At 44.5% G+C, this 26,747-nt stretch overlaps 1 protein-coding gene across 1 annotated transcript in view; it reads right to left on the bottom strand.

The window, feature by feature from the left end:
* Nucleotides 1-3,677: 3,677 nt before the first annotated feature.
* Nucleotides 3,678-26,747, bottom strand: part of TMC2 (transmembrane channel like 2) — a gene marked incomplete at its 3' end in the record, with an annotated part of 79,473 nt that continues 56,403 nt past the window's right edge. The window contains exons 11-19 of the mRNA XM_082644508.1: nt 26,487-26,666; nt 24,880-25,029; nt 22,790-22,918; nt 21,054-21,121; nt 19,986-20,225; nt 11,145-11,270; nt 7,696-7,774; nt 6,737-6,848; nt 3,678-3,892 (exon numbers count right to left, since the gene is read on the bottom strand). Of these exons, the coding sequence (XP_082500634.1) occupies nt 3,678-3,892; nt 6,737-6,848; nt 7,696-7,774; nt 11,145-11,270; nt 19,986-20,225; nt 21,054-21,121; nt 22,790-22,918; nt 24,880-25,029; nt 26,487-26,666 (1,299 nt within the window). The remainder of the gene's footprint in view (nt 3,893-6,736; nt 6,849-7,695; nt 7,775-11,144; nt 11,271-19,985; nt 20,226-21,053; nt 21,122-22,789; nt 22,919-24,879; nt 25,030-26,486; nt 26,667-26,747) is intronic.

The raw sequence follows: 26,747 nt of genomic DNA, 5'->3' as shown, positions 1-26,747 counted from the left end.
CAGGCTCAGCGGCCATGGCTCACGGGCCCAGCCGCTCCGCGGCATGTGGGATCCTCCCGGACCAGGGCACAAACCCGTGTCCCCTGCATCAGCAGGCAGACTCTCAACCACTGCACCACCAGGGAAGCCCTGCTGCCCATTTTTTTGATCGGTTGTTTTTTTGATATTGAGCTGTATGAACCGTTGGTGTATTTTGGAAATTAATCCCTTGTTGGCTGCATTGTTTGCAAATATTTTCTCCCATTCCATAGGTTGGCTTTTCATTTTGTTTATGGCTTCCTCTGCTGTGCAAAAGCTTTTAAGTTTAATTTGGTCCCATTTGTTTATTTCTGCTTTTGTTTACATTACTCTAGGAGATGAATCCAAGAAACTATTGCTGTGATTTATGTCAAAGAGTGTTCTGCCTATGTTTTTCTCTAGGAGTTTTATAGTATCTGGTCTTATATCTTATATAATGGTCTTTAATCCATTTTGAGTTTATTTTTGTGTATGGTGTTAGGAAGTGTTCTACTTTCATTCTTTTACATGTAGCTGTCCAGTTTTCCCAGCACCACTTATTGAAGAGACTGTCTTCTCTCCATTGTATATTCTTGTCATCTTTATCGTAGATTAATTGACCATAAGAGCGTGGGTTTATTTCTGAGCTTTCTATCCTGTTCCATTGATCTATGTGTCTGTTTTTGTGCCAGTACTGTACTATTTTGTTATTGTAGCTTTGTAGTATAGTCTGAATTCAGGGAGCATGATTTTTCCAGCTCTGTTCTTCTTTCTCAAGATTGTTTTGGCTATTCAGGGTCTTCTGTTTTTTCCATACAAATTAAAAAATGTTTTGTTCTAGTTCTGTGAAAAATGCCACTGTTAATTTGATAGGGACTGCATTGAATGTGTAGATTGCCTTGGGTAGTATGGTCTTTTTAACAATATTGATTCTTCCAATCCAAGAACACTGTATATCTTTCCATTTGTTTGCATAGTCTTTAATTTCTTTCATCAGCGTCTTATAGTTTTTGGAGTACAGGTTTTTTGCCTCTTTAGGTAGGTTTATTCCTAAGTATTTTATTATTTTTGATGTGATGGTAAATAATCTAAGATCACTTTAAATTAAATTTTCCATTTGAGTTTTTTTTTTTTTGAACATGCAGCTGGTATGGGGATTTTGATTCTCTGTGTGAAGGCTGCCTTGTGGATATAAATTCTCAAAGGAGACTTTTTGTCCACCACTTTCTGCTGAGGCCAAGAGAGACAAATGTCCCTTTTGCTTGGCAGGTTTATTCCTTATTGTCTCTTATACAGCATGTGGAACTTTGGTGCCCCAGCTTTGGGTAGGGCTCTACAAAGCATATCTGAATTGAGGATCACCAGTGTAGTGGATGCTGTTGGTACCCTGCCCAGGTCCCTACTGGCTGGTGCATCACTCCCAGTTTCTGTGAGTGTGTGAGTCACGGGGTGATCAGGTGTCCCCCTTGACCTTCAGCAAAAGTGTGTTCCTACTTATGTGGTTCTGTGTATAATGGAGCTCTTTATGGACATTGAGCATGTATATTATTAGAAATGAAAGGATCAGCCTGTAGAAATAGTGTCTGACAGAAAAATTCAGTGTCTCTTTCATTTCCCTCCAGTAAGACAAATTCACAGACAAACTAAGGTAATATCAGTAAGATACCAGTTATATTCCTATGGATGAATTATTAAATAGACTTTCTAGTTCAAATCATTCTTAGGTGAGCTGAGGAAAGAAAGAAAGAGAGGAAAGAAGGAAGGAAGGGAAGGAAAGAGGGAAGGAGGGAAGAGTGGTCTTCATGCTTGATGACCCCTGGATAGGCTGAGTAGCGAAGCTTTAAGATGGAATTAGCTGGAAGATCAAACCTGAGAATGCAGAGATGAAAGCACAATTTAGACGGTTTTCTAACGACACATCCCAGCTGTAAAGCCACACCACGTGAACATCCTTCCTCTCTTACCCTTGCCTTCTTTCTCTACCCAACTCCCTAGCTCACCTAGCTTCCTGTTGCGCTTGACAGTCGCAGGAGCCACCATTAACGAATCCTCTGATGGATGTCTTTCAGAAAAGCTTTAGCGTTTTCTTGATAGAGATCTGGTAACTATTCGAATGAGGAGATCTCTTGTTAAAATATGTCCAAAAATCCTTTGAGAGATGAAGCCAAATTTCCTTCTCTTTGAGTGTAAGCTAGACTTAGTGACTCCATTCTAATGAATAGAAACTGGTGGAATTGATAGTGTAACTTCTTAGAACAGGTTATAAGAGGCGTTGTGGCTTCCTCTTTGCTTTCTCTCAGATCACTGGCTCTGGGGGGAAATCAGCTGCTGTGTTGTGAGGACACCCAAGCAGCCCTATGAAGAGGTCCACGTGGGGAGTAATCAAGTCTGTGGATAGCCAGCAAAGAACTGAAGGCTCCGGCCAGCAGCTGTGAGTGAGCCATTTACAAACATATCTTCTAGCCCTGTCAAATCTTCTGATGACTATATCCCTGCCTCAGATCTTGACTGAGGTATGCAGAACCAGAGCTGCCCAGTGAAGCCAATCCCAAGTTCTTGACCCACAGAAACTGTGTGAGATAATAAATAAATGTTTATTGTTTTAAGCTGTTAAGTTTTGGGGATAATTTGTTATGCAACAACAGATAACAAATACATTCCTTCACATAAAGTTGTGCGTCATCAGAACAGGATAATTTGTCTGAGTTTGTGGTGGGTGTGTAGGGATATTGGTTAACCTTGGAAGCCTGAGGGTAACCACTGGAAGTCCTGGGTTGTTACTGGCACCCTGCTGATACTTGCCCTTGCTGGCAAGGCCTCTTCAGTGGTCTGGCCTCCAGGGCTGATGCCCCCACGAGACTTCTGCACAGAATCAGTATGTGACACACAGCATTGCCGGAGACAAGGCTCTGCACTGCACCCTTTGCAAAACTCCCCCCAAAACCATCTTCCGTGTCCCTTTACAATAAACAATCAAATTCCTTTTAGAATTTCGCGCATGAGAAAGATTTTTATGCCCTGAGAAATATTTTGTTTCCTTCAATTAGATTAGGAGAACCACACTGCTCTCTCTCCTTGCCTTGCTGCCAGGGAGTTTCCAGTGCATTTTTGGTGCTTGATGGCATCAGCTTCCCTCTGGTTAGTTTCTGGGGAATCACCATCTTGCCACTCACCAAGGCTGGACTTCAGTTCATTTACTTTTATTTTCATCGGTTTCTTCAATCTTTTGTTTACACTGACTCACCGCCTTTGGATTGAGGTGGTGATCAGGAATGTGGGTCCCTCTGCAACCTCCTGCCAGTTGATGGGGCTGCCAGAAACCTGTCCCAACATGGGCTCCTTGCAAAAAGTCTATGATGGTGGTCATGGTCCTGCCCCCTCTTCCCAAGTCTGGAGCCGAGGGAAACTGCTGTGAGTGCAAGGTCTAGAGCTGCCTGAGCCAAGATATAGGGAAGGGCAGTTAGTGAGGGGAAGGCTCAGCTCTTCTAAAAGGTGGATAAAGCCATTGTCCTCCTGTTTTGGCAGCTAACAAGGGCTTGAGACTGAGTAATCAAGGTTCCCATGTTCACTGAGAAGAGGGAGAATGAGCATGTGTGTGAGAAGAGAGAGGAAGAGAGAACGATTTGGGGGGTGAGATGAGCCGGTGGGGGCCCAAGGATCAGCCCCAGGACCCTGCTCCATTAGTCCCAGCTTTCAGTGGGGAGGTCTCTGAGCACTCCTTCCAGAGGCTGACCTCCAAGGACGAGCCTGAGGCTGGGCTTGGCCAGGGTCTGGTCTGACGCCAGGGGGTGCTGTGAGGCAGGCGACCCAGTCCTGCCAGCAGAACTGGAGGCCCTAGAGCCCTGCGCCTTCTGGTCCAGGGTCTGGCTTGGGCTAGCAGGGTGATGTGCGGTCCCTGCAAAATGAACAAGACAAGAATGAGGATGTGGGAGATTTCCCTACAGTTTCCTGGTGTGGAACTGGAGCTCTCTGGAGCTGCCCTGTGCTGTCATTAGCTTTCAGTCCTATTTAGTGATGTGAGAATGGTCGGATCACCCTCAGGCATCTAGGTGCACCTTGGCCTAGTCTTGGCATAAACAGCTGTGTAGGAGGAGCTGGCTGGAGAACTAGATTTTGAATGCTGGCCTTAGGCTAGACTCTGTGAGCCTGGTTTTCTTGAGAATAAAATTGGAGCAATAATAACAGCTTCACAGGTGGCTACCAGGGTCAAATATGATGATAGGGTTGTGGAAACTGTTTGGATCAACCCCAGAATGGTGCTCCTGCTAATCAGATCCATTTCCAGCTCTTTCGCTTACTTGTTTCCCTCCTTAAACTCTGAGTTGGGGGCAATTACTGGCTTGTTCTTCACCAAATCCAGTTCCAGGGACATAGAGATAGACTAAGTTTACATCGTGGATGGTATGGCCTGTGGCTGAAGCCCAGGCTTTGATGGGCACCATGTCCATGTGTGACCTCCAGCCTCCTCCCGCTTGATGCAGGTAGAATCACAGGACGGACAGAGCCAGGGTTCCCCACGTCACTGTAACGGAGCAGGACCCTATGGAGCCTTCCTGGGACAGGCCTTCCCCCATATCCTCTGCTTTAGCTCTTCTCTGAAGTACCTAGATAACAGTATTTGATGCACATTTCCTGAGTTGTTTTATAGATGTGAAAACACCCCACCAAATGGAAGAGGTTAACTACTTGATGACCATGAGCACATAGCCCCAGGCCTCCTGGACCCTAAGGACTGATAACGTTAACCCCCGTGACACCACCCTGTTCCCTCACCATCAGCCAATCAGAGAAATGTGCATGAGCTGATCGCACACCCTATGACCCCCTTCCCTCACCTGGCTTTTAAAAATGCTTTGTCGAAACCCTCCGGGGAGCTCAGGACTTTCAGGGCATGAGCCACCTGTCTCCTTGCATGACCCTGCAATAAACCTTTCTCTGCTCCAAACTCCGACGTTTCAGTTTGTTTGGCCTCACTGTGCATTGGGCATGTTGCAGCAAAAACAGAAATGAGACTTAAATAGAAATGAGACTTTTCTTTTCTGATAAACAAGGAAAATAAGGAAACAATGAACAGGCTGGGGAAACAGCATAAACAGGCCTGAAAGAGTTAAGCAATCTTGGTTATTCTTTAGCGGTTACTACTAACAAACACTTGAAGCTAGACTTGTCCTTCACAAAGCTAAACAAAGCTAATGTTGCTACATGTTGCAACAAAGAGTCCGCATGTCACGGCTAAGAGTCCGCATGCTGCAACTAAGTCCGCATGCTGCAACTAAAGATCCTGCATGCCACAATGAAGACCCAGCACAGCCCAAATAAATAAATAAATAAATAATAAAAAACCAAACAAAAAACCCCCAATAAACACTTTCTTCCACTCCACAATAAGTGCCAGCCATTTGCTCTTCCGCATTCCATCTCTGAATGAGACTTCCAAGCTATCAATGGTCTGCAGCTGATCTTGCTGACAAGAATGTCTGTAGCTTTGAAATGCCTTCCATATATTTTGGAGACTCACCAGGAATAGGTTCTACATTGACACAGACCTCTTGTCCTCTTTTTGTAACATCCACTTGTTTATGGCTATTCCAATATCAACAAGTGTTTGCTAGGGATACACACGGGTGAGCTTTTTTGCTCCTGATCTGCTTCTACAGTCACTCTCCGCACTATTGGAACTCGAGAACTGAGTATTTTCATCTTCAGGAAAATACTGCTATGTACTTAAATTCTTCTTGGTTCTGTTTCCTAGAGTCTTGCCTATATGTTACAAAGGCATCAAATAAATGGTAAGTAATTTCTGCACTAAAAATTCAAACTCCTAAACTCTCAGCCATTTCTTGTGCATCTCATTCAATTTCCACATCGAAGGTCAAAATTACCGCATATTGACACTTTAATTTTGACACAGGGACAATCCTTGGAAAATGAGATCAGCTCAGAGATGGTCTCTTTCAATTTGACCTTTCCTCACTCCCAAGGTAGGTCTGTGATTATTCCCCTTTGAAGCTCTGTGACACCTTTTTTGGAATGTGTGTGGCTTTTTCTCACCCTGTTATTCTAGCTATTCCAGTGCTGCTCTTTTTTCTAAGAGAACACAAACTGGTTCTGGTGGGAGAAGCAGCTGCTAGATGCAAATCTCCCTATTTCTCCTCCTAAAGAAAATGCTTAAAACAACACACAAAACAAATACCTCCTCCATCCCTGGCAGCTGTGATCCTTGTCAGCCAACCTCAGAGCATCTTAAAGGGATCTGGATGGGACACAAATCGTGATCCTACATTGGGTTAAATAGCCAGATATTAAGAGGATATGACATGGGAAATGACAGACTCAGGAATGAGAGTGAAGAAGACAAAGTCATTTCAGAAACGAAGACGAAATGATGAAGAACCATCACCATAGAAAATGTGGTGAGAGACTCAGGGGATAGAAATGAGGGAAACAACCCTGGTATTTCCCCATTTTACAGACATTCCTCCTCCTCCTACCAGCTCACGTTCATTGGTTCCCTGTGCCAGGAAGTCTGTGTAGCACTTCACACGCATAATCCCACCTCCTTTGTACCACCACGTGAGGTTGCCTGTGATTCACTCTGGTTTTATTTTGCCCAACTTCATATAGTTAATAATTGCCAGAAATCTGATTTCAATCCCGGATGTATCTGATTTCACAGCATTTGCTCTTTACACTTTCCCACATGGCCTTGTAAAAGTAATCATCGTGAAATAGAATTTACCTTCTTTGGTGAGCTGGGTGGCATTTTTGGAGCTGCCTTTAGCTGTGTCCTCCGAATATCTGGCTGTGGCTCTGCCTTTGAAAGATTTGTGGCTCTTTTCAACTTCATGTAGCTGCAGGAAAAAAATGAAAGGTTGATCCTGGCCAGGGAAATGAGTGTTTGAGTTTCAGAGCCCAAGATGGTGAGATCTAGAGGGCAGCCACCTTAAATAGCCAGTTCTTGTCCCCACCGCTGGTTGGAGAGGGCACCTGGGACTCAGGTTTGCATGGTATTTGAAGGAACATCTGGCCAGGGGAGGACAGAACCTCTGCCAATCCTGTATTTCAATGGTTTTCTATACCTGGGCAGGAGGACAGTGAGAGCAACAGAAGGAAGTGTGGGTGGGGAACTGGCAGTGAGGCTGATGAGATTAGTTCCAGAAGAGGGGGTGAGGAAGCAAGGAAGACAGGGCTTAGGGAAGGTTGGTGTAGAGTCTTTACCACGTGAAGAAGGTGGGGTTGGGGGCTGGGAGAGCAGAAGAAGCAGTCAGCGTGTCAGTGGATGTTGAGAGAGGCTGCCCCAGTGTGGAGGGGACTTAAGAGACCCCTTAGGTCATGGGGCACAGCACTATGTTGTTCTGGCAATGCTGTTTTCTTTAGTATTTCTAGTTTTAGTTTTAATAGGTAGGAATTACTGTGGGTACTGGTTTTATTGTGTATGAACATTGGTTTAATCTATTGAGTTTCTCCTGTTCTTTAGCAACCGCTCAAAATTTAAGTCATTACTGTTATGTATTCCCAAATACCCTCAGAATATAAATGCATGTCATTAAGTCTCTCAAGGCTGCTTCCTACCATGCAGATAATTTGGGGTTTGATTTAGAAGAAAGCCATTTAAAGAATACAACTGGGCTCAAAGAGCAAATTAACAAAACCCAAAAACATAACATCTTTTTGAATGAAAATGCCCGACAGACTCACCGCTTGGATTTTCTTTCTCAGCTGGGCATTAGCTCGGGAAAGGCTTTTGGAAACTGAGTTCAGGTAGTAAATGGCCAGGCTGCAAGAGAAAAGCATGCTCCGGGGGTACTGTGATCTTGGAAAATGGCAAGAGCTGGACACCTTTCCCGAAGAATCACAGCAGGCTTCCTGGAATAGGTGACCAGGTTTTGCCTCTGGGCAGGGTGGAGGGAGGTCCTACCATCATCCTAAGTTCTCCACTTAACATTGACAAGGTCTTGGACATCGCTGTTCTCTATTTTATTGAACACATTTCTAGTTCTCAGAGAGTTTAATAAAGGTTAGCTAAAGGAATCAGTCCTCTTCTGGGAAACCTGAAGAGGCAGGAGAGAGGCAGGGTTTCTTGTCTGCAGAAACATCTGCTTGTGTTTCCTGGATACCTGCCCTGTGCCAGGCTCTGTGCCACGTGCATCCCACTCCACATCTCACTGGTTTTGATGAAACCCTGTGAAGAAGAAAGGATGACTCCCATCTTTACAGATCAGCATCCTGGAATGCAGAGAGGTTAAGTCACTTGCCCAAGGCCACCCTATCTATTTGCACTTGTAGGAGACCACATTTGACGCCAAAGCCTTCAAGTGCTGAGAGAGGAGAGAGGTGCTAAGTGACCTGCTCCAAGCTTGCCTAGAAACACAACTGCACAGACCCCAAATGCCCTCTACCCAGGGTGCACTGATGGGAATGTCTGTCCTGGGCTTGTGGTTTTCACAGTCCAGCCCCCACTGGCTGACTGGGTGGCTGGGTATCCTTTGAGGCTATAGCCCTTTCACAGGATCTAGGATTTGGGGCTTGTCCTGGATGTACCACCTGAGAAGGAAGGGCCACAAAAGCCCGGGATGCCTCCTGGACTGGGTGCTCTGACAGCCTGTCCTTGTCACTTTTCTTTCTGCATTTCAAGCCCCGGCTGCTCCAGCTTGGGTCTTCTGATCCTTGCCCTCAGGGAGGGGCCGCCCTGAGCCACTTCAGCAGAATTCTCGAGCTCTCTTACAGGCAGAAGGGAGGAACCACGCAGCCTTTGGCAGAGTGTGGGTCAGAGGCTGTCCCGTGAGCTTCCTGAAGCAAAGACTCAGAGGACCGTGGGCGACAAGAGGCCAGAAGGAGGACAGGCAAGGGACCACCATCTGTTGGGAAGGCGCCCAGGAGGCCTCGCTCTCTCTCCTAATTCACAGCCCATTTGTTAGGGAGGAACCAGAGATCAGAGAAGATAGAATGCTCCTGGGTGGCTGTGCTCCTCCTGAGGCTGTTTCCAAGCTTAGTATTTCCCTGTGCCGCCCTGTAAGGTCAGGTTTGGTGTCTGGGTTCCAGAATTTCCTCAGGTGGTTGTCACTACCATGTCAGCCCTCCTTCATGCCAGGACTAGAAGCAGAGGATGTCTGAAGTCAAGGATGTAAGGAAATACACCTATTTTGGAGAGCAATTCAGCACTATCTTCAAAGATTGAAGAAACACATACCTATGACCCAGCAATACCACTTCTAGAAGTCTATCTTAGAGAAAACTGTAGTATGCGTACAAGGAGACATAAGGAGCACATTTGCAACAGCAAAAAAGTGGAAACAACCTATCTCTATGCAGAGAAATGGTTAAATTGTGGTTTAATCACACAACTGATAAAAGAAATGTTCACATATTTCACATATTGAGGTATGGGGAAGTCATTCTGGTTTATACAGGAGCTAACTTGAATTTTATGCTAACTAAAGCAGCCTGCTTGTGACCTATCAAGCATACATTGTACATCTGCTTTTTTTTTTTTTTTTTTTTTTGGTGACCTCGCTACTTGCGGGATCTCATTTCCCTGACCAGAGATTGAACCCGAGACACGGCAGTAAAAGCCCAGAATCCTAACCACTAGGCCACCAGGGACCTCCCATATCTGTTTTAATTATGAAAGAAAAGGGCACATTGACCAGAAGTAAAGAATGTCCATGTGAAAAATAAAGATTAAATGTCTCCTTTCCTAGGATTCCATTGCTGGTCCTCCTTTGATGATAAGATTCCCTTCCCAGATGCCAAGGCCATACTGACTCGCTGTGTATGTGCTGATCTGTTTTTTTTTTTGAAACCTTGAAGGAATGTATCCCTGATTTGTTTAATGTTCTTTGTTCTGTCAAGATATAAAATTGTGCTGAAAACCATGCTTCTCTGGAGCAACTTCTCAGAGTTATCTAAGAAGCTGTCTTCTGGGCTATAGTCCTCAGTTTGGCTCAAATAAAACTCTTTTCTATTCCTATTATAGATTGTTTATTGATTATTTTTGTGACACAGTGGAATACAGCAGAGCCATGAAAATGTGTGCTCATGTATCCACATGAAAAAGTCTCCCAAACATAATGTGAGTGAGGAAAGCTGTGTAGTCTGAATGAGTCATGAAAAATTTTTGAACTCAGAAAACAGTAGTACATACACGTGATTAAATGGTCCAGATTGGAAATGATGAAGACTAATCCAAATAGTAGTCACCTTTGGAGAGGGAGGGAGAGAGAAAGACTGGGTGGGGCTTGAAGTGTAACATTTATTTCTTTTAAAAAGAGAGACTGATCTGAAGCTAATATTGCTAAACGTTAACATCTGTTTAATCTTGTGATCTTGTACATGCTTGTCTGTATGCTTCTGTATGTTAGGAATATTTCACAGTTTCCTGCCCTGTTCCTTCCTTGAGCGTTCATTGTTTGCCTCCTATGCCCCAGGCATGGGGCTGGTGTTGGGGATACAGAGATCGCCAAGCTCACCCACATCTTCAGTCTGTGAGAGGGATGGTGACAAATGCACCGAACACTCTAGTGCACGGGGTGCTCTGTAGAGAAGTCCTGCGGGCCCAGCCAGGGACAGGATGCATCATGCCTCAGCTTTCTTGGGGAAGGGGTCTTTGATATTTCCAGTGGATGTTTTGGAGGGTGCTGCAGACAATGCCAGTACTCACCTTATGCTTTGGGCCCTATCTTCAGTGTGCTCACTGAAAGACTTACAGCTGCCAGTGCCTGAAGCCCCGCCCCACACTCGGAAACCATTCTGTCCATGAAGGCAACTGGCCCTAACTGCCGGGCAATTAACCAACGCCTCTTCCTTTCCACATCTCCCAGCAGCACTCAGCCAGTGATGGATGGGAACTGGTCTACAGATGCCCCGGATCCCTCACCCTTGAGCAGGATAACTCAGAGGCACACTTTCCCAGAACTCCCAGCAGGATTAAAGTCACCCCAGTAGTAAGAATGCACCTTCCTGTCCCTTCTCTGTCTTACTTCCCTACACACACTGGCCCCTCCAATTGCAATTTAGATTGCGTTTAAGTCTTTGTCTGAGGATCTGCTTCTGGGAAATCCAGATTGAGAGGGCAAGAAAGAAGGACCTGCCAAGGAAGTCTCGGGGAGGTTTCCACGAGGCAGAGCCATGGCCCCTGGGTAACTTACAACATCAGCAGGATGGCTGGAATGATCAGGCCTGGATTGGCGAGGAAAGCAAAAATCTTGCCCAGGAAGGTTGGGAAATCATTTTCCACTGTCTCTTGGATGACGTCATACATTCTGTTTTTCCCACTGGAAAGAGGAGAGAATACATTATAGCGTGCTGTGAAGCTCATATGGCATAAACAGCTGTGTCCATACCCTGGAGGGTCCAGGCCGCCACTCATGACTACTCTCCTGGAAGAACAGAGCTCTTCTCCGCAGGGACTACAGTGGAAAAAGTCCCCACTTGGGGCTGCCCTGTAGGCGAGGGCTTAGATCTGCCTCAGCACCCTGGCTCTCCGGCTTCAAGTCCTTGGTGCCTCACAACCTCTCAAACTACCTTGGTCTCCTGTGCCTGGCACCTTCCTCGGCAAGATGAAAATGTGTTTTCTCCTATACTCTCATGGGAGAAAATGGCCTGTGATGTAGCTACGAGACCAACATGGAGCTTCCTCTGGGTCCCTGGGCCTGGAGGCAGCTCTCCATATACTGATGTGATGGACAGCCTCATGGTGACTCAAAAATACCTACAATTAGTCTTCAGATGAGAATTCCAGTATTGCCTTGGGCAGGCTCTTGGACAGTTCACAACAGTAATTTTGATTTTCTTCAATTACCTAAGAACCGTTATGCAGACTGCCTTCCACAAATAGCTGCCCAGAGATTACTGTCTGCTCCTGGCTTTTGGTTGGTAGCTTTGGTGCCAAGAACTGGAATTTATGGCTTGAAATTCCCGATTTAAATCCTCTCTCCTCCATTTATTAGTTGTGGGACACCATGGACAATTTACTTACTCACTTTCTGCCTGTATTCATACCCTCACTCTCCCCACTAGAGCTGTACTTTTCAATGTGGTTATTAAAATTAAATTAAATTAAATAAAAAATTCAGTTTCTTAGTCACACATTTCAAGGAGTCATGTGACTAATAGTTACTATATTTTAGGAGCAGATGTGGATTTTTTTCCCTCATATAGAAAGTTCTATTGGTTAGTGCTGCAGAGGTTTGATATCTTTGAGCAAGATACTGAAAATTTCTCTGCCCTGGTTTCCTCATCCATATAATATAGTACAATAATAAAATAGTATATACAATATGGTATTATAAATATAATAACAGCATTTGTCTCAGATTGTTTAGAGGACATAGACATGAATTCATATAAAACATTGAGTATGGGGCTGTCAAATTATAAGTGCCCTCCAAAATGTTGCATCTAGAAGCTTCATTTTTCTCTATGTGTCAATCAGGGGTTAGCAAACAATGGCCCATGGGCCAAATTTGGCTTGCTACCTGTTTTTATAAGGCCTGTGGGCTAAGAATGGCTTTTACATTTTTAAATAATTGGAAAAATATCAAAAGAAGAATAACATTTTGTGACACATAAAAATTGAAGTATGAAATTCAAACTTCAGTGTCTGTAAATGTTTTATTGGAACACAGCCATGCTCATTTATTTATGTATAGTCTCTGGTTGTTTTTGTGCTATAATAGCAGAGATGAGTAGTTGTGTTAGCAAACATCTGTGGCCACCTCAATGCTTAGTACTGCTGTACAGCACACTACAAATTGCAATGATGTAGTTATAACATGACAGCATTTCAAGTGCCATGCATATCATCATATTATAACAGTTAATTTATTATTAGTAGTATTATTTGGCTGTGCCCTGCAGCTTGCGGGATCTTAGTTCCTCGACCAGGAATTGAACCCACACCCTCGCCAGTGAAAGCGCAGAGTCCTAACCACTGGACCGCCAGGAAATCCCTATTATTTTTTTAATTACTACTGCATACCCATTTTGTAAAAACAAGAAAAGTGGACTTCAAATGTGATGCTTAAGTCACAATAGAATGTGCATTATTTTGTCATTGAATTATGACGTATTATATGATGCATTAGTTTTCAGTGACTACTGTGTAACCAATTACCACATTGGAGGCTTAAAGCAATACAAATTATTTTCTTACAGTTCTGGAGGCCAAAAAGTCTGAAATGGTTTCACTGGATTGAAACCAAAGTGTCAGGAGGGCTGCTCTCCTTTCAGAGGGAGGCTCTAGGGAAGAATCTGTTTCTTTTTCTCAACTTTTATAGCTTCATTCCCTGCATTCTTTGGCTCATGGCCCCTTCCTCTATCTTCAAAGCTAGCAGGAGAGAATCTTCAAATCTCTTTCTGCTTTCAAGGTCACATCACTTACTGCTCTTCTATAGTCAAATATCTCTTTGCCTCCCTCTAATAAGGACACGTGATTTAGGGCCCATCTGGGTAACTCAGACAATCTCCCCATCTCAGCATCCTTAATCAGATAAGTAAAGACCATTTTGATATATAAGGTAACATCCACAGGTTCCAGGGATTAGGACCTGGATATCTTTGGGAGCCATTATTCAGCCCACCAGTCTGTTCTCTGGCCTCCAAACATTCATACTCATTCCACCTGCAAAATGTATTTCACCACCATCCCTACATGCCCCAAAGTCTCAACCTATTACAGCATCAACTCAGAGTCCAAAAATCTCATCTAAATGTCATGGACTCAAAGGTACCAAATCTCATCTAAATCAGGTGTAGGTGAGACTTTGGGTATGATCCATTTGGGGGCAAAATTTCTATCTGTGGATCTGTGAAACTAGAAAGCAAGTTATTTACTCCCAAAATACAATGGTGGGTCAGTCATAGGATAACAGTTATGGATATTCCAATTCCAAAAGGAAGAAAATGGAAGGAAGAAAGGAATCACCAGTTCCCAGCAATTTTGAAGTCCAATCAGCCAAATTCCATTAGATTTCAAAAGCCTGAGAATAATTTTCTCTTGGCTCAACCCTCTGTGCCTGCCTGCAACTCTGCCCTCCAGGCCCAAGACTCTGGCCTCGGAGTCATCCTTCCTTTTTCTTGAAGAGTAGCACAGGTTTCAGCTGAGTAGATTTGATCAGCCTGTTTACTGACTATAAAATATTTGGAGCCCAACAGCTTTCCTTCATTTTGTCTCTTCTCTGCCCCTTTCAGTCCAAGCTGTGATACTCTCATACAACAATCTCAAATACCTGGTGGGTCTTCCATGTATGCTGTGGGAATTCAGTCCATTACACTAGAGGGTCCTACACAGATCTTTCCTGGATAATTCCATTTCCATTTCTGGCTTCTGCTGAGATGGTTGAGAGGATCCGAGTTACGTGCTTAAAAGAATCATCTGTGTGAATGAATATTCAGATCCTTCAGAAGCACTAGCAAAAGGTTGTCCAGCCTCATCCTTGGCTTTCTCCTTAGAGCATGCTTTCCTAACAGTGGATTTGTTTTTAGAGTCTTCTGCAAACTGGACAGTCTGAGAATTTCCCAAATCATCGAGTCCTGGTTCCTTTTTGCTTATCAGTTCTTTCCTCAATTTATCTTTCTTCTCACATTTTTAGTATAAACAGCAAGAAGAAACTAGGCTTCACCTTCAACACTTTACTTAGAAATATCCTCAGCTATAATCTCCAAAATATACAAACAGATCATATAACTCAACAACAACAAAAAAACAACCCAACTGAAAAATGGGCAGAAAACCTTAACAGACATTTCTCCAAAGAAGACATACAAATGGCCAGTAGGCACATGAAAAGATGCTCAGTATCACCAATTATTAGAGAAATGCAAATCAAAACTACAATGAGGTACCACCTAACACTGGTCAGGATGGCCATCATTAAAAAGTCTACAAATAACAAATGCTGGAGAGAGTGTGGAGAAAAGGGAACCCCTTACACTGTTGGTGGGAATGTAAGTTGGTGCAGCCACTATGAAAACAGTATGGAGTTTCCTCAGAAAACTAAAAATAGAACTACCATATGATCCAGCAATCCTACTCCTGGGCATATACCTGGACAAAACTATAATTCAAAAAGATACATGCACCCCTATGTTCATAGAAGCACTATTCACAATAGCCAAGACATGGAAACAACCTAAAGGTCCATCGACAGATGAATGGATAAAGAAGATGTGGTACATATATACAATGGAATATTTCTCATCCATTAAAAAGAACAAAACAATGACATTTGCAGCAACATGGATACAACCAGAGATTATCATATTAAGTGAAGTAAGTCAGAAAGAGAAAGACAAATATCATATGATATCACTTATATGTGGAATCTAAAATATGGCACAAATGAATTTACCTACAAAACAGAAACAGACTCACAGATATAGAGAACAGACTTGTGTTTGCCAAGGGGGAGGGAGGGAGGGGGAGGGATGGACTGGGAGTTTGGGATTAGTAGAAGCAAACTATTATATATAGGATGGATAAACAACAAGTTCCTACTGTATAGCACAGGGAACTATATCCAATCTGGAAAAAAACCATAATGGAAAAGAATATTAAAAATGTATATATGTGTGTAACTAAGTCACTTTGCTGTACAGCAGAAATTAGCACAACATAGTAAATCAACTATACTTCAATAAAGAAAAACAGAGAAAAAAGTTTTTACTAAGATTGATCTTCAAAAAAAAAAAAAAAGAAATATCCTCAGCTATGGATTTCCCTGGCAGTCTAGTGGTTAAGACTCTGCTTCCACTGTAGGGGGTGTGGGTTCGATCCCTGGTCGGGGAAATTAAGATCCCACATGCCACGTGGTGCAACCAAAAAAAAAAAAAAAGAAATATCCTCAGCTAAATATACAAGTTTATCATTTACAAATTCAGCTTTCCATACAACTGAAGGACATAGTTTATCTAAGCTTTCTGTCTCTATATAACAAGGATACCCTTTCCTCTAGTTTCCAAAATCATGGTCCTCATTTACCAGTGATGAAGTAATTAAATTGTAGGAGCTGAAGGAATGTATTCAGAGAAAATATACTTAAGACTTTTAGATTTTCCAGCAAGAGCAGTTGCTTAAAGAGTTGAGGACATTCAAACAAAAGGCAAGTGATCTCAGGTTGTTTTCCTTGGCTCTTAATGAGTCAATAGATGTTACTGATACTGCTTAGTTGTTTATTTGAGGAGTTAATGCCAAGTCTGAAGTGACTGAAGAATTAACTCCTATGAATATTCTGTGCAGGACATATATGGGTGAAATTTTCTCAAAAAAATTGAGAAAACACTAATTTAGTACAACTGAATGGAATGGAATTCAGTACAACTGAAATGAAGTGGAATCTGCTATGATGTGCTACAACTGATAATGGTCAAACTATATGTAGAGCAGAAGTCAGAGCTGAACAAATTAACAAAGCTTGTGAAATTTTCAGTGTATGCACACTATGGTTATTCATTTTCTTATTCATCAGTAATTTGTAGAAAATATTTGAATCTATCATGTACAGTTGAGTCAATAGTGTCAATGGTAAACTTCATTTGCTCTCATGACTTAATCATTTTCATATCTGTGAATTTTTATCAGAAATAGAAACTGAATATCCTGACTTGCCCTACTGCACAGCAGTCCGATGGCTTGGCAGTAATACAGCTTTATGGCAAATTTTTTTCCTATGGTAGTAGATGTGTTGCCATGTCTGGTACAAAAATGGATCTGGCAGCAAAGATGGCTATCTGGGCAGGACAACTGATTTTTTTTTTTTTTTTTTTTTTTGCTGTACGCGGGCCTCTCACTGCTGTGGCCTCTTCCGTTGCGGAGCACAGGCTCCGGACACACAGGCTCCGCGGCCATGGCTCGCGGACCCAGCCGCTCCGCGGCATGTGGGATCTTCCGGGATCGGGGCACGAACCCGTGTCCCCTGCATCGGCAGGCGGACTCTCAACCACTGCGCCACCAGGGAAGCCCAGGACAACTGATTTTTGATGATAGGGAATAGTAACTCTGAACCTCTGTTATGTGAAATATCACCTCCTCCCCCTCAAAAGAATTCCATTCTTCTCATTGATAGTCCTGTATTACAAAAAATTATACTCTATTATTATCATATTTTGAATTTTGCCAGTAAAAACTTTGTGGGCATTTGTTTCTCTCCTGTTATATAAGTACCTACATAATAGTCTTGATTTTGTCTCTTGATCCCCAAAGCCTAAAATATGTACTATCAGGTTCTAAAAGAAAAAAGTTAGCTGATCCCTGGTGTAGATAATGCTTCCCACCTCATAGCATTGTTATGAGTACCAGCTACCCCGTATTCGGGCAGGGCTCAAGCTTAACAAATTCGTATATATGCCCTACTATGGATTAACACACTCCTCCAAGTACTTTACAGATACCAGCACACTAAATCCTCACAGCAACAACTGAAATAAAGTGGAATCTGCAGTGATGTGCTACAACTGATAAAGGTCAAACTATATACAGAGAAGAAGGCATAGCTGAACAAATTAACAAAGCTTGTGAAATTTTCCATCTCAGAGGCAATGAATCTGCTGTGTAACTTGCTCAAGATGACCCAGCTGGCAAACGACAGAGCCAGCTCTAAAGTCTATGCTCTAAATCAGGAGTGGTGGCAATTTTTCTCCAAAAAAGATTTTAGGCTTTGTGAGCCAGATGGCCTCTGTTGGAACTACTCAACTTGCTGCTGTTGTAGTTAGAAAGCAGCCATAGATTATATGTAAGCAAATGAGTGAGGTTGTGTCCTAATAAAACTTTATTTACTAAAACAGGTGGTCTGGGTTTGGTCCATGGGATGTAGTTTACCAACCCTTACTTTTTTTTTTTTTTTGCGGTACGTGGAACTCTCACTGTTGTGGCCTCTCCCGTTGCGGAGCACAGGCTCCGGATGCACAGGCTCAGCGGCCATGGCTCACGGGCCCAGCCGCTCCACGGCATGTGGGATCCTCCCGGACCGGGGCACAAACCCGTGTCCCCTGCATCGGCAGGTGGACTCCCAACCACTGTGCCACCAGGGAAGCCCCAACCCTTACTTTTAACTATACGTTCTGCAATGCTGCCCATCTCACTCATTTATCTTGCCTGCCTGGATCTGATCCAAACCCTAAAAGTGAATTTCTGCCAGGTGAAGGGTCTGGTTCAAGCACTGACCATTTTTTCTCCTAGACACTGGGTGTAAAGCAGGGAGAAAGGAAGAAAAAAAAATCACACCTGCATGGAGCTTATGGTCTGGTGGGGGAGACGGACAGCAAACGAGATGAAAAAGCAAAAAGAATGGCATGCTAGATGTTGGTAAAGAGATGTGATAAACAAAAGTAATGACAAGACGTGTGTGTGTGATTTCAGTTAGGGTCCCCAGGGAAGGCCTCACTGAAAAGGTGACCATTGAGTAAAGCTCGGAAGCAAGTGAGAGGACAGCTGTGAAAATGCTCGAGGGGTGAATGTTCTAGCTGTTGGTGGGTTTTGATCAGAAGAGTGACAAGAAGGAGGTGGCAGCCATGTGTCCTCCTGGACTCCACTCGTGGGTCCCTTCCTCTGCTATCTGGGTGTCAGCTGTCAGGGCCTCAGGGAGCAGATGAAGCAAGAGTGCGGCAGGTGGCGAGGGCCAGACACTGCACGGGCCTACTCACTGGCCACCTGCCTGGAACAGGTGGGGGGTCTGGGCAAAGGGGCACCGGCATTTGCACCCAGAGCCCAGCCCTCCAAACCTTGCTCAGGAAGAAGCCTAAAGAAGCTTCTGCCACTTCTGCCACGTGGTTGTCCCTCAGCCTGGTGCCCAGGCCTCCTGCCACTCAGCATGGTCCTCCACTCTGGATCCAGCCCCCCTTTCCTTCTGTCTGGACCCCCGTTCAGCCCCATCACACTCCGCTGTGAGCTCTCCTGCTAACGACTCCTCTGAGCTCCCACAGCCCTTGCTGTGGGGCACCAAGCACAGGGCTTTATCGAGGTCAGTCCGTTATAAACTGAGAAGTGTCAGTTCAGCATTTCCCAAAGCGTGCTGATCCACATTAGTAGACAGGGTTGGGACTGGAGTGAGGCGGGTGAGGCCCTGGGGTGCACAGTTTAAGGAGGTACTGCCCTTGGGGTTGTGCAAGTGCAGGGTGGGCATCTTACTAGCCTCACCCTCCTCCCTTCCCTAGATGGTGTTCCATGAGCAAGGGTCTGTGGTCAGTAGGGATGGAAGCACCAGCGTGCACACGGTCTCTCACTGAACGTTTCTTCAGAGCCTTGAATAAAGGAGTGTGCACTGTGCATTTCTAAGTGAGGAGGTGGCAGATAAAAGGGGCAGCATGTCCCAAACTCTTGAACCACAGAATCCCTTTTTATGCAGAAAAGAAAGGGCTTTGTTTTCAGAGGGTGTCACATTTGGAAATTGAGCAGTAGATGCACATTCTCTCTCCATCTACCTCCTTACATAATTATTTATCTCTTTATATACAACGTCCAGTCTCTGAAACTAGTCTGGTTTATACCTTGAGCCTACAGTGCTATGTAGAGCATGAAGACCCTGTCAAGAGTCTCAGTAGCGGCTTCACATTTGAATGGGACTTGTAAATGTACGGTCATTTCATTTTCAGAATGCCCCCTGTTACTCATCCCATGGCAAGGTAATCCAGGGCAGTAGATTATCCATATGTTAAAAGGTTAGAGCTGTGCTGTCCAATATGGTAGCCATTAGCCACTGGTGGTCATTTAAATTAAAATTAATTTAAATGAAATAAAATTAGAAATTCAATTTCTTGGTCCTCATTTCAAGTGCTCAACAGCCACATGTGGCTGGTGGCTACCATATTGGATAGCACAGACATAGAACATCTCCATCCTGCAGAAAGCTCTGTTGAACAGCATTAATGATTTCCCCAAAGCTCCATGGCCTTTCGCAGGCTGACGTGACACCAGAACTGGAATTCTGAGCCTGAGATCTCTGAGCAGACTGCCCTGGGAGAGGAGGTGCTCCCCTGCAGCTGAGACTGTGCACCTGAATGGCCCGCAGTCAAAGGAGGGTGGAAGGGACATGACAGTGTAGGCCACCGGCAGGAGGCTGAGGAAGAGCACCAGCAGCAAGAGGCCCATGTAGAAGTTGTTGGATCGGGAGGCTTTGAACACGCGTTCATGGGGGACGTTGCTGCTCATCACCGCCCAGCACTGGAAGTACATGAAGGTCAGCAGGCGCAGCACGTTGATGCCCACCAGTCCCGGGGCGTAGAAGGAGCCCATCCTGGAAGGGTAGAGACCGCACACCTGGTTGGCTCGACAGCAGAAGAGGCCGGGGAAGGACAGCAGAAGGAAATGGGACTGATGGGCTAGGGGCAGGAGGCCTTGTTGCTTTCTCTGTAGGTCCCAAGGGAAGGGGCCTCCCATTTAACCAGGACAGTTATCACCAAACCATAGCCATCCATTGCTCAGGACAGGGACTCTCTGAGCATTCCTGGCTTGGGTTCTGGCCAGGATTTTACCACTGCCCCACCGCCAGGCATGGAGCAAATTACATGGCCTCTTGTCTGTTTCTCCATGGTCTCCATTAAACAGCATTGCTGCTCAGAAAACCATTTGAAGTCCTTAACTTAAAAGAACTGGATATTGGCTTGCTATGAGCCTTTGAAAGCCTTTGGCTGAAGTCAGGCAGCCTCCTCTAACTCCTTCTCAGAGGGAAGTTCCTCAGTTCATTTATCTCCCTCCCTCCTTCTCTCTTTCCTTTCCTCCCCTTCCTTCTCCCTCCCTCCCTTTCCTTCTCTTCTTTCTTTCCCACCCTTTTTCCTTTTTTCCTTCTTCCCTCTCTCCTCCCTCTTTCCTCCCTCTTCCTTTTTTCCTTCTCTCTCTCTCTAGCTCTTCTCTCCCCTCTCTACGTACGTACGTATATGGTAGCAAGTGGGTAGGCCAGACACTGTCCTGGTTCTCCTCTAGTCCTGCTCAAGTGAAAGAAGGGAGCTCAGAGAGGCCAGATGATTTGTCCAGCCTCTCTCTAGCTGGTTGAGAGGCAAAGCCTGGGATTCCAGCTTTTTGACTCCCCAAATGAGGTGATCACCAGAGGAAATGGTTAACTCACCAGATCATTCCTTGGTTGAAGATCAAACCAAGCACATTTCCACTAATATCAAACTCAGCATATGAGGGCTGGAGGGAGAGAGAGAGAGAGGAGAGAGAGAAAGTCTGTTAGGTCATGTCAGCCAGACCCCACTACCAGTCAACTGACCAAGCCACTCCTCCCCAAAGAGCCTGCTCTGGTGACCAGAGAGGAACCTTAGATTCAGAGTTTTATTTAACATGTTTTCAACTTTTAAAAAAGAGTTTTGAAGTTCTGAAACTTGAAACTTTCTTCAAGGTCTTCTCCAATTAAAATAATGAGAATTTTTTGGGAATTCCATGGCAGTGCAGTGGTTAGGACTCTACACTTCCACTGCAGGGGTCTGGGTTCAATCCCTGGTGGGGAAATTAAGATCCTGCAAGCTGTGCAGCATAGCCAAACTAAAAAAAAACAACAGAGAATTTTTACCTTTTATGGCCTGCAGGCTGACAGTGTATTCTTGGGAGGCCTCAAGAGAACGTTTTATCAATGTTCTAATCAGAAATGTAACTTGAAATTATAAGCAAGGAGTAAATCAAATAAATAACAAAATGCAAATAATTAAATGAGGAGTCAAATGTAAAGAAAGCTTTAAAAACAAAATAAATAAATCACCCCTCCAATTCTTTTCTCCTTCTCATCATTTTTAAAAATTAATTAATTAATTAATTTTTGGCTGTGTTGGGTCTTTGTTGCTGCACGTGGGTTTTCTCTCTAGTTGTGGCAAGCAGGGGCTACTCTTCGTTGCGGTGCGCAGGCTTCTCATTGTGGTGGCTTCTCTTGTTACGGAGCACGGGCTCTAGGTGCACAGGCTTCAATAGTTGTGGCCCGCGGGCTCTAGAGCGCAGGCTCAGTAGTTGTAGTGCACGGGCTTAGTTGCTCCACGGTATGTGGAATCTTCCCGGACCAGGGATCGAACCCGTGTCCCCTGCATTGGTAGGCGGATTCTTAACCACTGCGCCACCAGGGAAGCCCCACTCTCATCTTCTTTTTCATGGAAAGGAACCATCTCAGCCAGATGCAGATTTTCAACCTGACTCTGATTTTCAGAGTTTTGGAAATTTGTCAACTGTTTGAAAGAACATAATGTGTGTGAGCATTAGGGAGTCGGTGTCCTTGTGAGGCCAGCTGAAACCTGCTTCCCAATTTGTCTTCCAGAAATGGAGATAAAAAGTGACAAGAATGAGAGAAGGAGGAAAACAAAGTGAGGAGAGAGAGAAGGAAAGTCAGGTGAGCGTGTATTAAAGGAAGAAACATGCAGAATCCAAATATAGGAGGGTTAAATCTTGGGAATTTAAAATTTAACATTTGAAAATATTAAAAAAACTTTTTAGGGCTTCCCTGGTGGCGCAGTGGTTGACAGTCTGCCCACCGATGCAGGGGACGCCGGTTCGCGCCCCGGTCCAGGAAGATCCCACATGCCGCGGAGCGGCTGGGCCCGTGAGCCATGGCCGCTGAGCCTGCGCGTCCGGAGCCTGTGCTCCGCAACGGGAGAGGCCACAAGAGTGAGAGGCCCGTGTACCGCAAAAAAAACAAAAAACAAAAAACAAACTTTTTATCTACTGGATTTTGTGTCCTGCTTAGAAAAAATTAAATACTACTTCACAGAGTAGAGACTGTCATTAAGCGTCTAAAGAAATGCACAGAATGCATCTGACTGTATCAGAGAGGATGACTGGAACGCCTTTCTGCACAACGTCCATGAAGCGGTGACCTACAAATCCAGCCTCCAGGTCCCAGCACCAGCAGTAGTTCATGAACCGGACAAAACAAGCCCGCAGGAAGTCCCCCAGCAGGATGGTGATACATGTTACCAGCATGTCCGACACTGTCAGCCTCATGAATTCCTGCAAGGAGGAACATAGAGAAAGGGGGTGGTCAGGGTTTGACCATGCCTGCTTCTCCCAACTGACTGCAGCCAGGCCAACGCTCCCCCACCCACTCGTATTCTTCTCTGGGACCCTCTGGTTAATGGTGGTGCAGATAAAAGACCCCATGCTTTGCAAAATGCTTACTGTAGGTTCCAGCTCTACAAGTTACTAATTCATTGCTTTGGAATAGTCTCTGAACCTTTTGAAGTTGATACATTAACCTTGCAGGGTTACTGGGAAAGTTAGTGATTATGTACGCAAATTGCCTGGCAGTTGGCAATACCCAGTATTTGGTAGTTATCAGCACTATTGCATAGAGGTAGGATCTGAAGGCTCACTTCTTGCTTCCCCCATCTGCTCTGAAGTGCCAGCTGCCCCAGCTAAGACTGAATCTGACCATTGTCCCTGGGAACAGCAGCTGGTTATCTTTACCCCACTAATTGGATTTTTTTTGGGGGGGTATGTAGAGAAAATAATATAGGTTTTTCACAGAGGCACATAGAAGAAGAGCCAAAAGCAAAGGAACAAAGTTTTCTTTGATGTGTAGAGTACATATAATTTATTAATTTTTTTTGAAAAGTTGGAAAGATCTACCCGACTTCATCACAATCTTTAAGACATCTAATAGACTTGGAGTTCCCAGGGGACACAGGGTCTACTCTATTCATTTTTGTATCTTCCAAGATGATTAATAAATGCTTGCTGGATGAACGGCTGATGAGTTTTCAGGGTTTTTCCTTAACAAGAATTCAGACTATTACTCTTAAGTAAAACACAAACTGACTTGTATCAGGTCTCCATGTCTATGCAAGGTGATGCTCTGGGGCCTGGGGTGAAGGTGGTGGTGGACATAGGTGAGCAGGACATAATGCCTCAAACCCATCATTACCAACAAACTCAGGAGGAAACAAGTTTTAATCAGTGATGGGCATTCAGGGAGGAGGGCAAGAGAGATGCCTTCCAAGGATGTGAGGAAGGAAAAGAGAAATTCTATAGCAGAATATTCCAAAGGAATCATGTAGGTAATGAACTCTCTTTTGTCTTCTAAAGAGGGTAGGTTTTACTGACTTGAAGGTTTTCTCTGTTACACACTGTGATGGGTTTAGAAATGTGAGTTGCTCTACACATTAAAGATGAGGACGATTTGAAGAGAATGGAGGAATTTAGATTGGAGGAGATGAGAAGTCATGAGTCTGAGCCTTCTGTGAAGGAAGCAGGGAGAAAAAGCCCCCAGGACCCCGTGGAAAGGAAACCCTGCCTCAGGAAAATATCTGCTGGTGGACTTGTAGGCAGTGTTTGATAAGTGTGTGATATAATCCTCTCCTCTATGGGACTTCATCAACCTCAGTTAAAACACTGTTGTCCAATGCTCTATGGGCATGGATTCTTCAGGGGTGGCAGGTGAATAGAAAGCCCATGCAAAGAGAGGGAGTTAAGGAAGAGAAGGCAGCTGATCCCTGTGTTACCTGTGAATACTTCAAGTTTCTGCCTAGGAAGGCAAAGAACACTAGCCTTTGAAGTCCACACTATGTAAGCTACAGGAGCAGTAGTGAAAGTGGATAAGGGGAAATGGTAGTTGTTAATTTTTGACATTCTAATGAAAACCTTTAATTCTCTTTACAGAAAAATGCACAGATGCCTATACACACAAAATCTTGTATACAACTTTTAGGAGTTCTATTCATGATTTCCAGGTGGAGAACCTCAGGCTTTCAGTGAAATCTGCAGTAAAACTCTAAATAAATCCAAGTGGTATTAGACTGCTAGATGAAGCACAGAGAGAAATGTTTGGGACACTGAAAAAAAGGTAACGTGAAAAGGTGGAACTTTCCTAAGAAGTGCTTGACATTTTGGTGGCTTAAAAATGGAAACATCAAGAAGGGATAACGAAGAACTGAGAACAAGGATCACCTTTTCAGGAGAGCGTAACTACTCACAATGCCCACAGCTGTCTCCCAGCAAGAACCCCGGGGCACATCTGCAGGGTGCAGGGGTGGCCGGGGGACGCTCTCGTTCCAACCCGAGGAGTTGTAGTAGTGAAACAGAGTCCAGTGAGTGATGTTCTTTATTGTCTCTTCGTTAGAAAGCTAGAATGGAAGATGGAGATGTGGGGTTGGAAGGAGCCAGGGAAGGTCCAATGCTTCCACAGGAACAATAAATAGAGCCAGCATATGCCACAACCCTACCATCTAGCCCCTGCCCTAGCCCTCAACAGGTCTCTCCAGAAATGCCCTCCCCAGCCTTTCAATCTATAGAGGAGAAGGGGGGCAACTGGCTAAAGTCCTTGGGTGTTTTCCAGGAAGTTTTCTTCTCTGTTATTATTCATCTGTCCATTCATCCATTTGTCCATCCATCCATCCATCCATTCAGTTATTCATTGTTCTTTTGAGATTAATTTATTCAGGGTCTATTCTGGGCATATAAGGCAATGGTGACACAAGAGTGAACAGGAGCGACACAGGAGTGAACGGAGCTTTCCTCAGAAAGTTCACTGTCTAGTAAGTGACAGAGATGAACAGACAATTACAGACCAGAGTGATAAGAGCTGTGGGAAATTTTCTTTGGGAACTGAGGAAATCCACATCAGACAACAGGGCCCTTCCTGGAGGCAGTGACATCTGAGCCAAACCACAGGAGGATTAGTCAACTAGTCAAACATGGGGAGAAGGGTGGAGAGAGAGGCAAGAGAGAATTTTGCCCCGTGGAGGAAATGTGAGGCTCAGGAGGGTGAAGGAGTTTACTAGGATAGGAGGGAAGCAAGAAATGAAGGTGGAGAGTAGGTAACGGTCAGATCCAGTCACTTCCATGCTGAGAAACTTCCAGTAGCTTCCTGTTAACCTCAGGAAAAAGTTCATGAGGAGGGACGTGTGGGGAAGAGGAGCATCATAATCTGGCCCTTCCCCCAATTTCATTTTTCACTTCTTCCCCTCCACTCTATTGTTCCGCTAACCCATAGTTCCCTGTGTGCATGAGCTGTTCCCTCTGCTTTTCCCAGGGTCTGCTAAGATCCCCCATGGTGGGGTTTGCAGTCCCTCCTGTGTACTGCCATGCTGCCCTGGGCTTGCTCCCACTGAAGCACCTGCCCCAGCATGCTTCAGTGAATGAGTTTGTCTCCCCTGGAACAGGACCGTGTCTTGCTCTCTGCTGTACCCCCAGGGCCTGGCTTGGTGGGTACGCCATAACCATCTAGTGAGCAGTGATGAAAGGTTAACTCAACCATGACTTATCATCTCAGTGGGCGCATACTGGGCTGGTAAACATTTATGGCAGCTAAGAAACAATACGGGAAAGCCTGCAGATAAAATATTAAGGGTACCAAATGACATGCAGATGATGTGAAAAAGCCTAAGAAAAAGACAGTAAAGAACTGAAGCAAAATGTTAACAATTGGGGCATAGGAATCTGGTGATATTTTTCTTCATTTTACTTTTCTGACCTTTCCAAAAAATTTTAAATTAATATAAATTATGCACAAGGAAATTATTATATTTAAAAAAGAAATTTGGTGGGCCCTAGGAATTGGGGGGATGTTTGTGGTCTTTACCTTCAGGTTGACGTCATCCATCAGGGCCAAAAGAAATGTGTAGAGGTTTCCCAGGAAGAGTGCAAAGATGCGTCCTAGCTGCCACTTCAGTCCAATGCGTGGGTGGTAATTCTCCAGGGCAGCAATGGTTTCAAACAGAGGGGGACAAAACATCCCAAGCAGGGACATCACAATTTCTACCTGAGAAATTGGGAGAGCTGGGTTAGTTTTGTCATCAATATCACTTGCTTCTCCACCATCTCTGCACCCCCAGGGCCATGC

Source organism: Mesoplodon mirus (assembly GCF_964341445.2).
Source record: "Mesoplodon mirus genome assembly, chromosome: 15".
NCBI classification, from domain to species: domain Eukaryota; kingdom Metazoa; phylum Chordata; class Mammalia; order Artiodactyla; family Ziphiidae; genus Mesoplodon; species Mesoplodon mirus.
The sequence above is the reverse complement of the archived record's forward strand: the minus strand, read 5'-3'. Positions and strand labels throughout refer to the sequence as shown.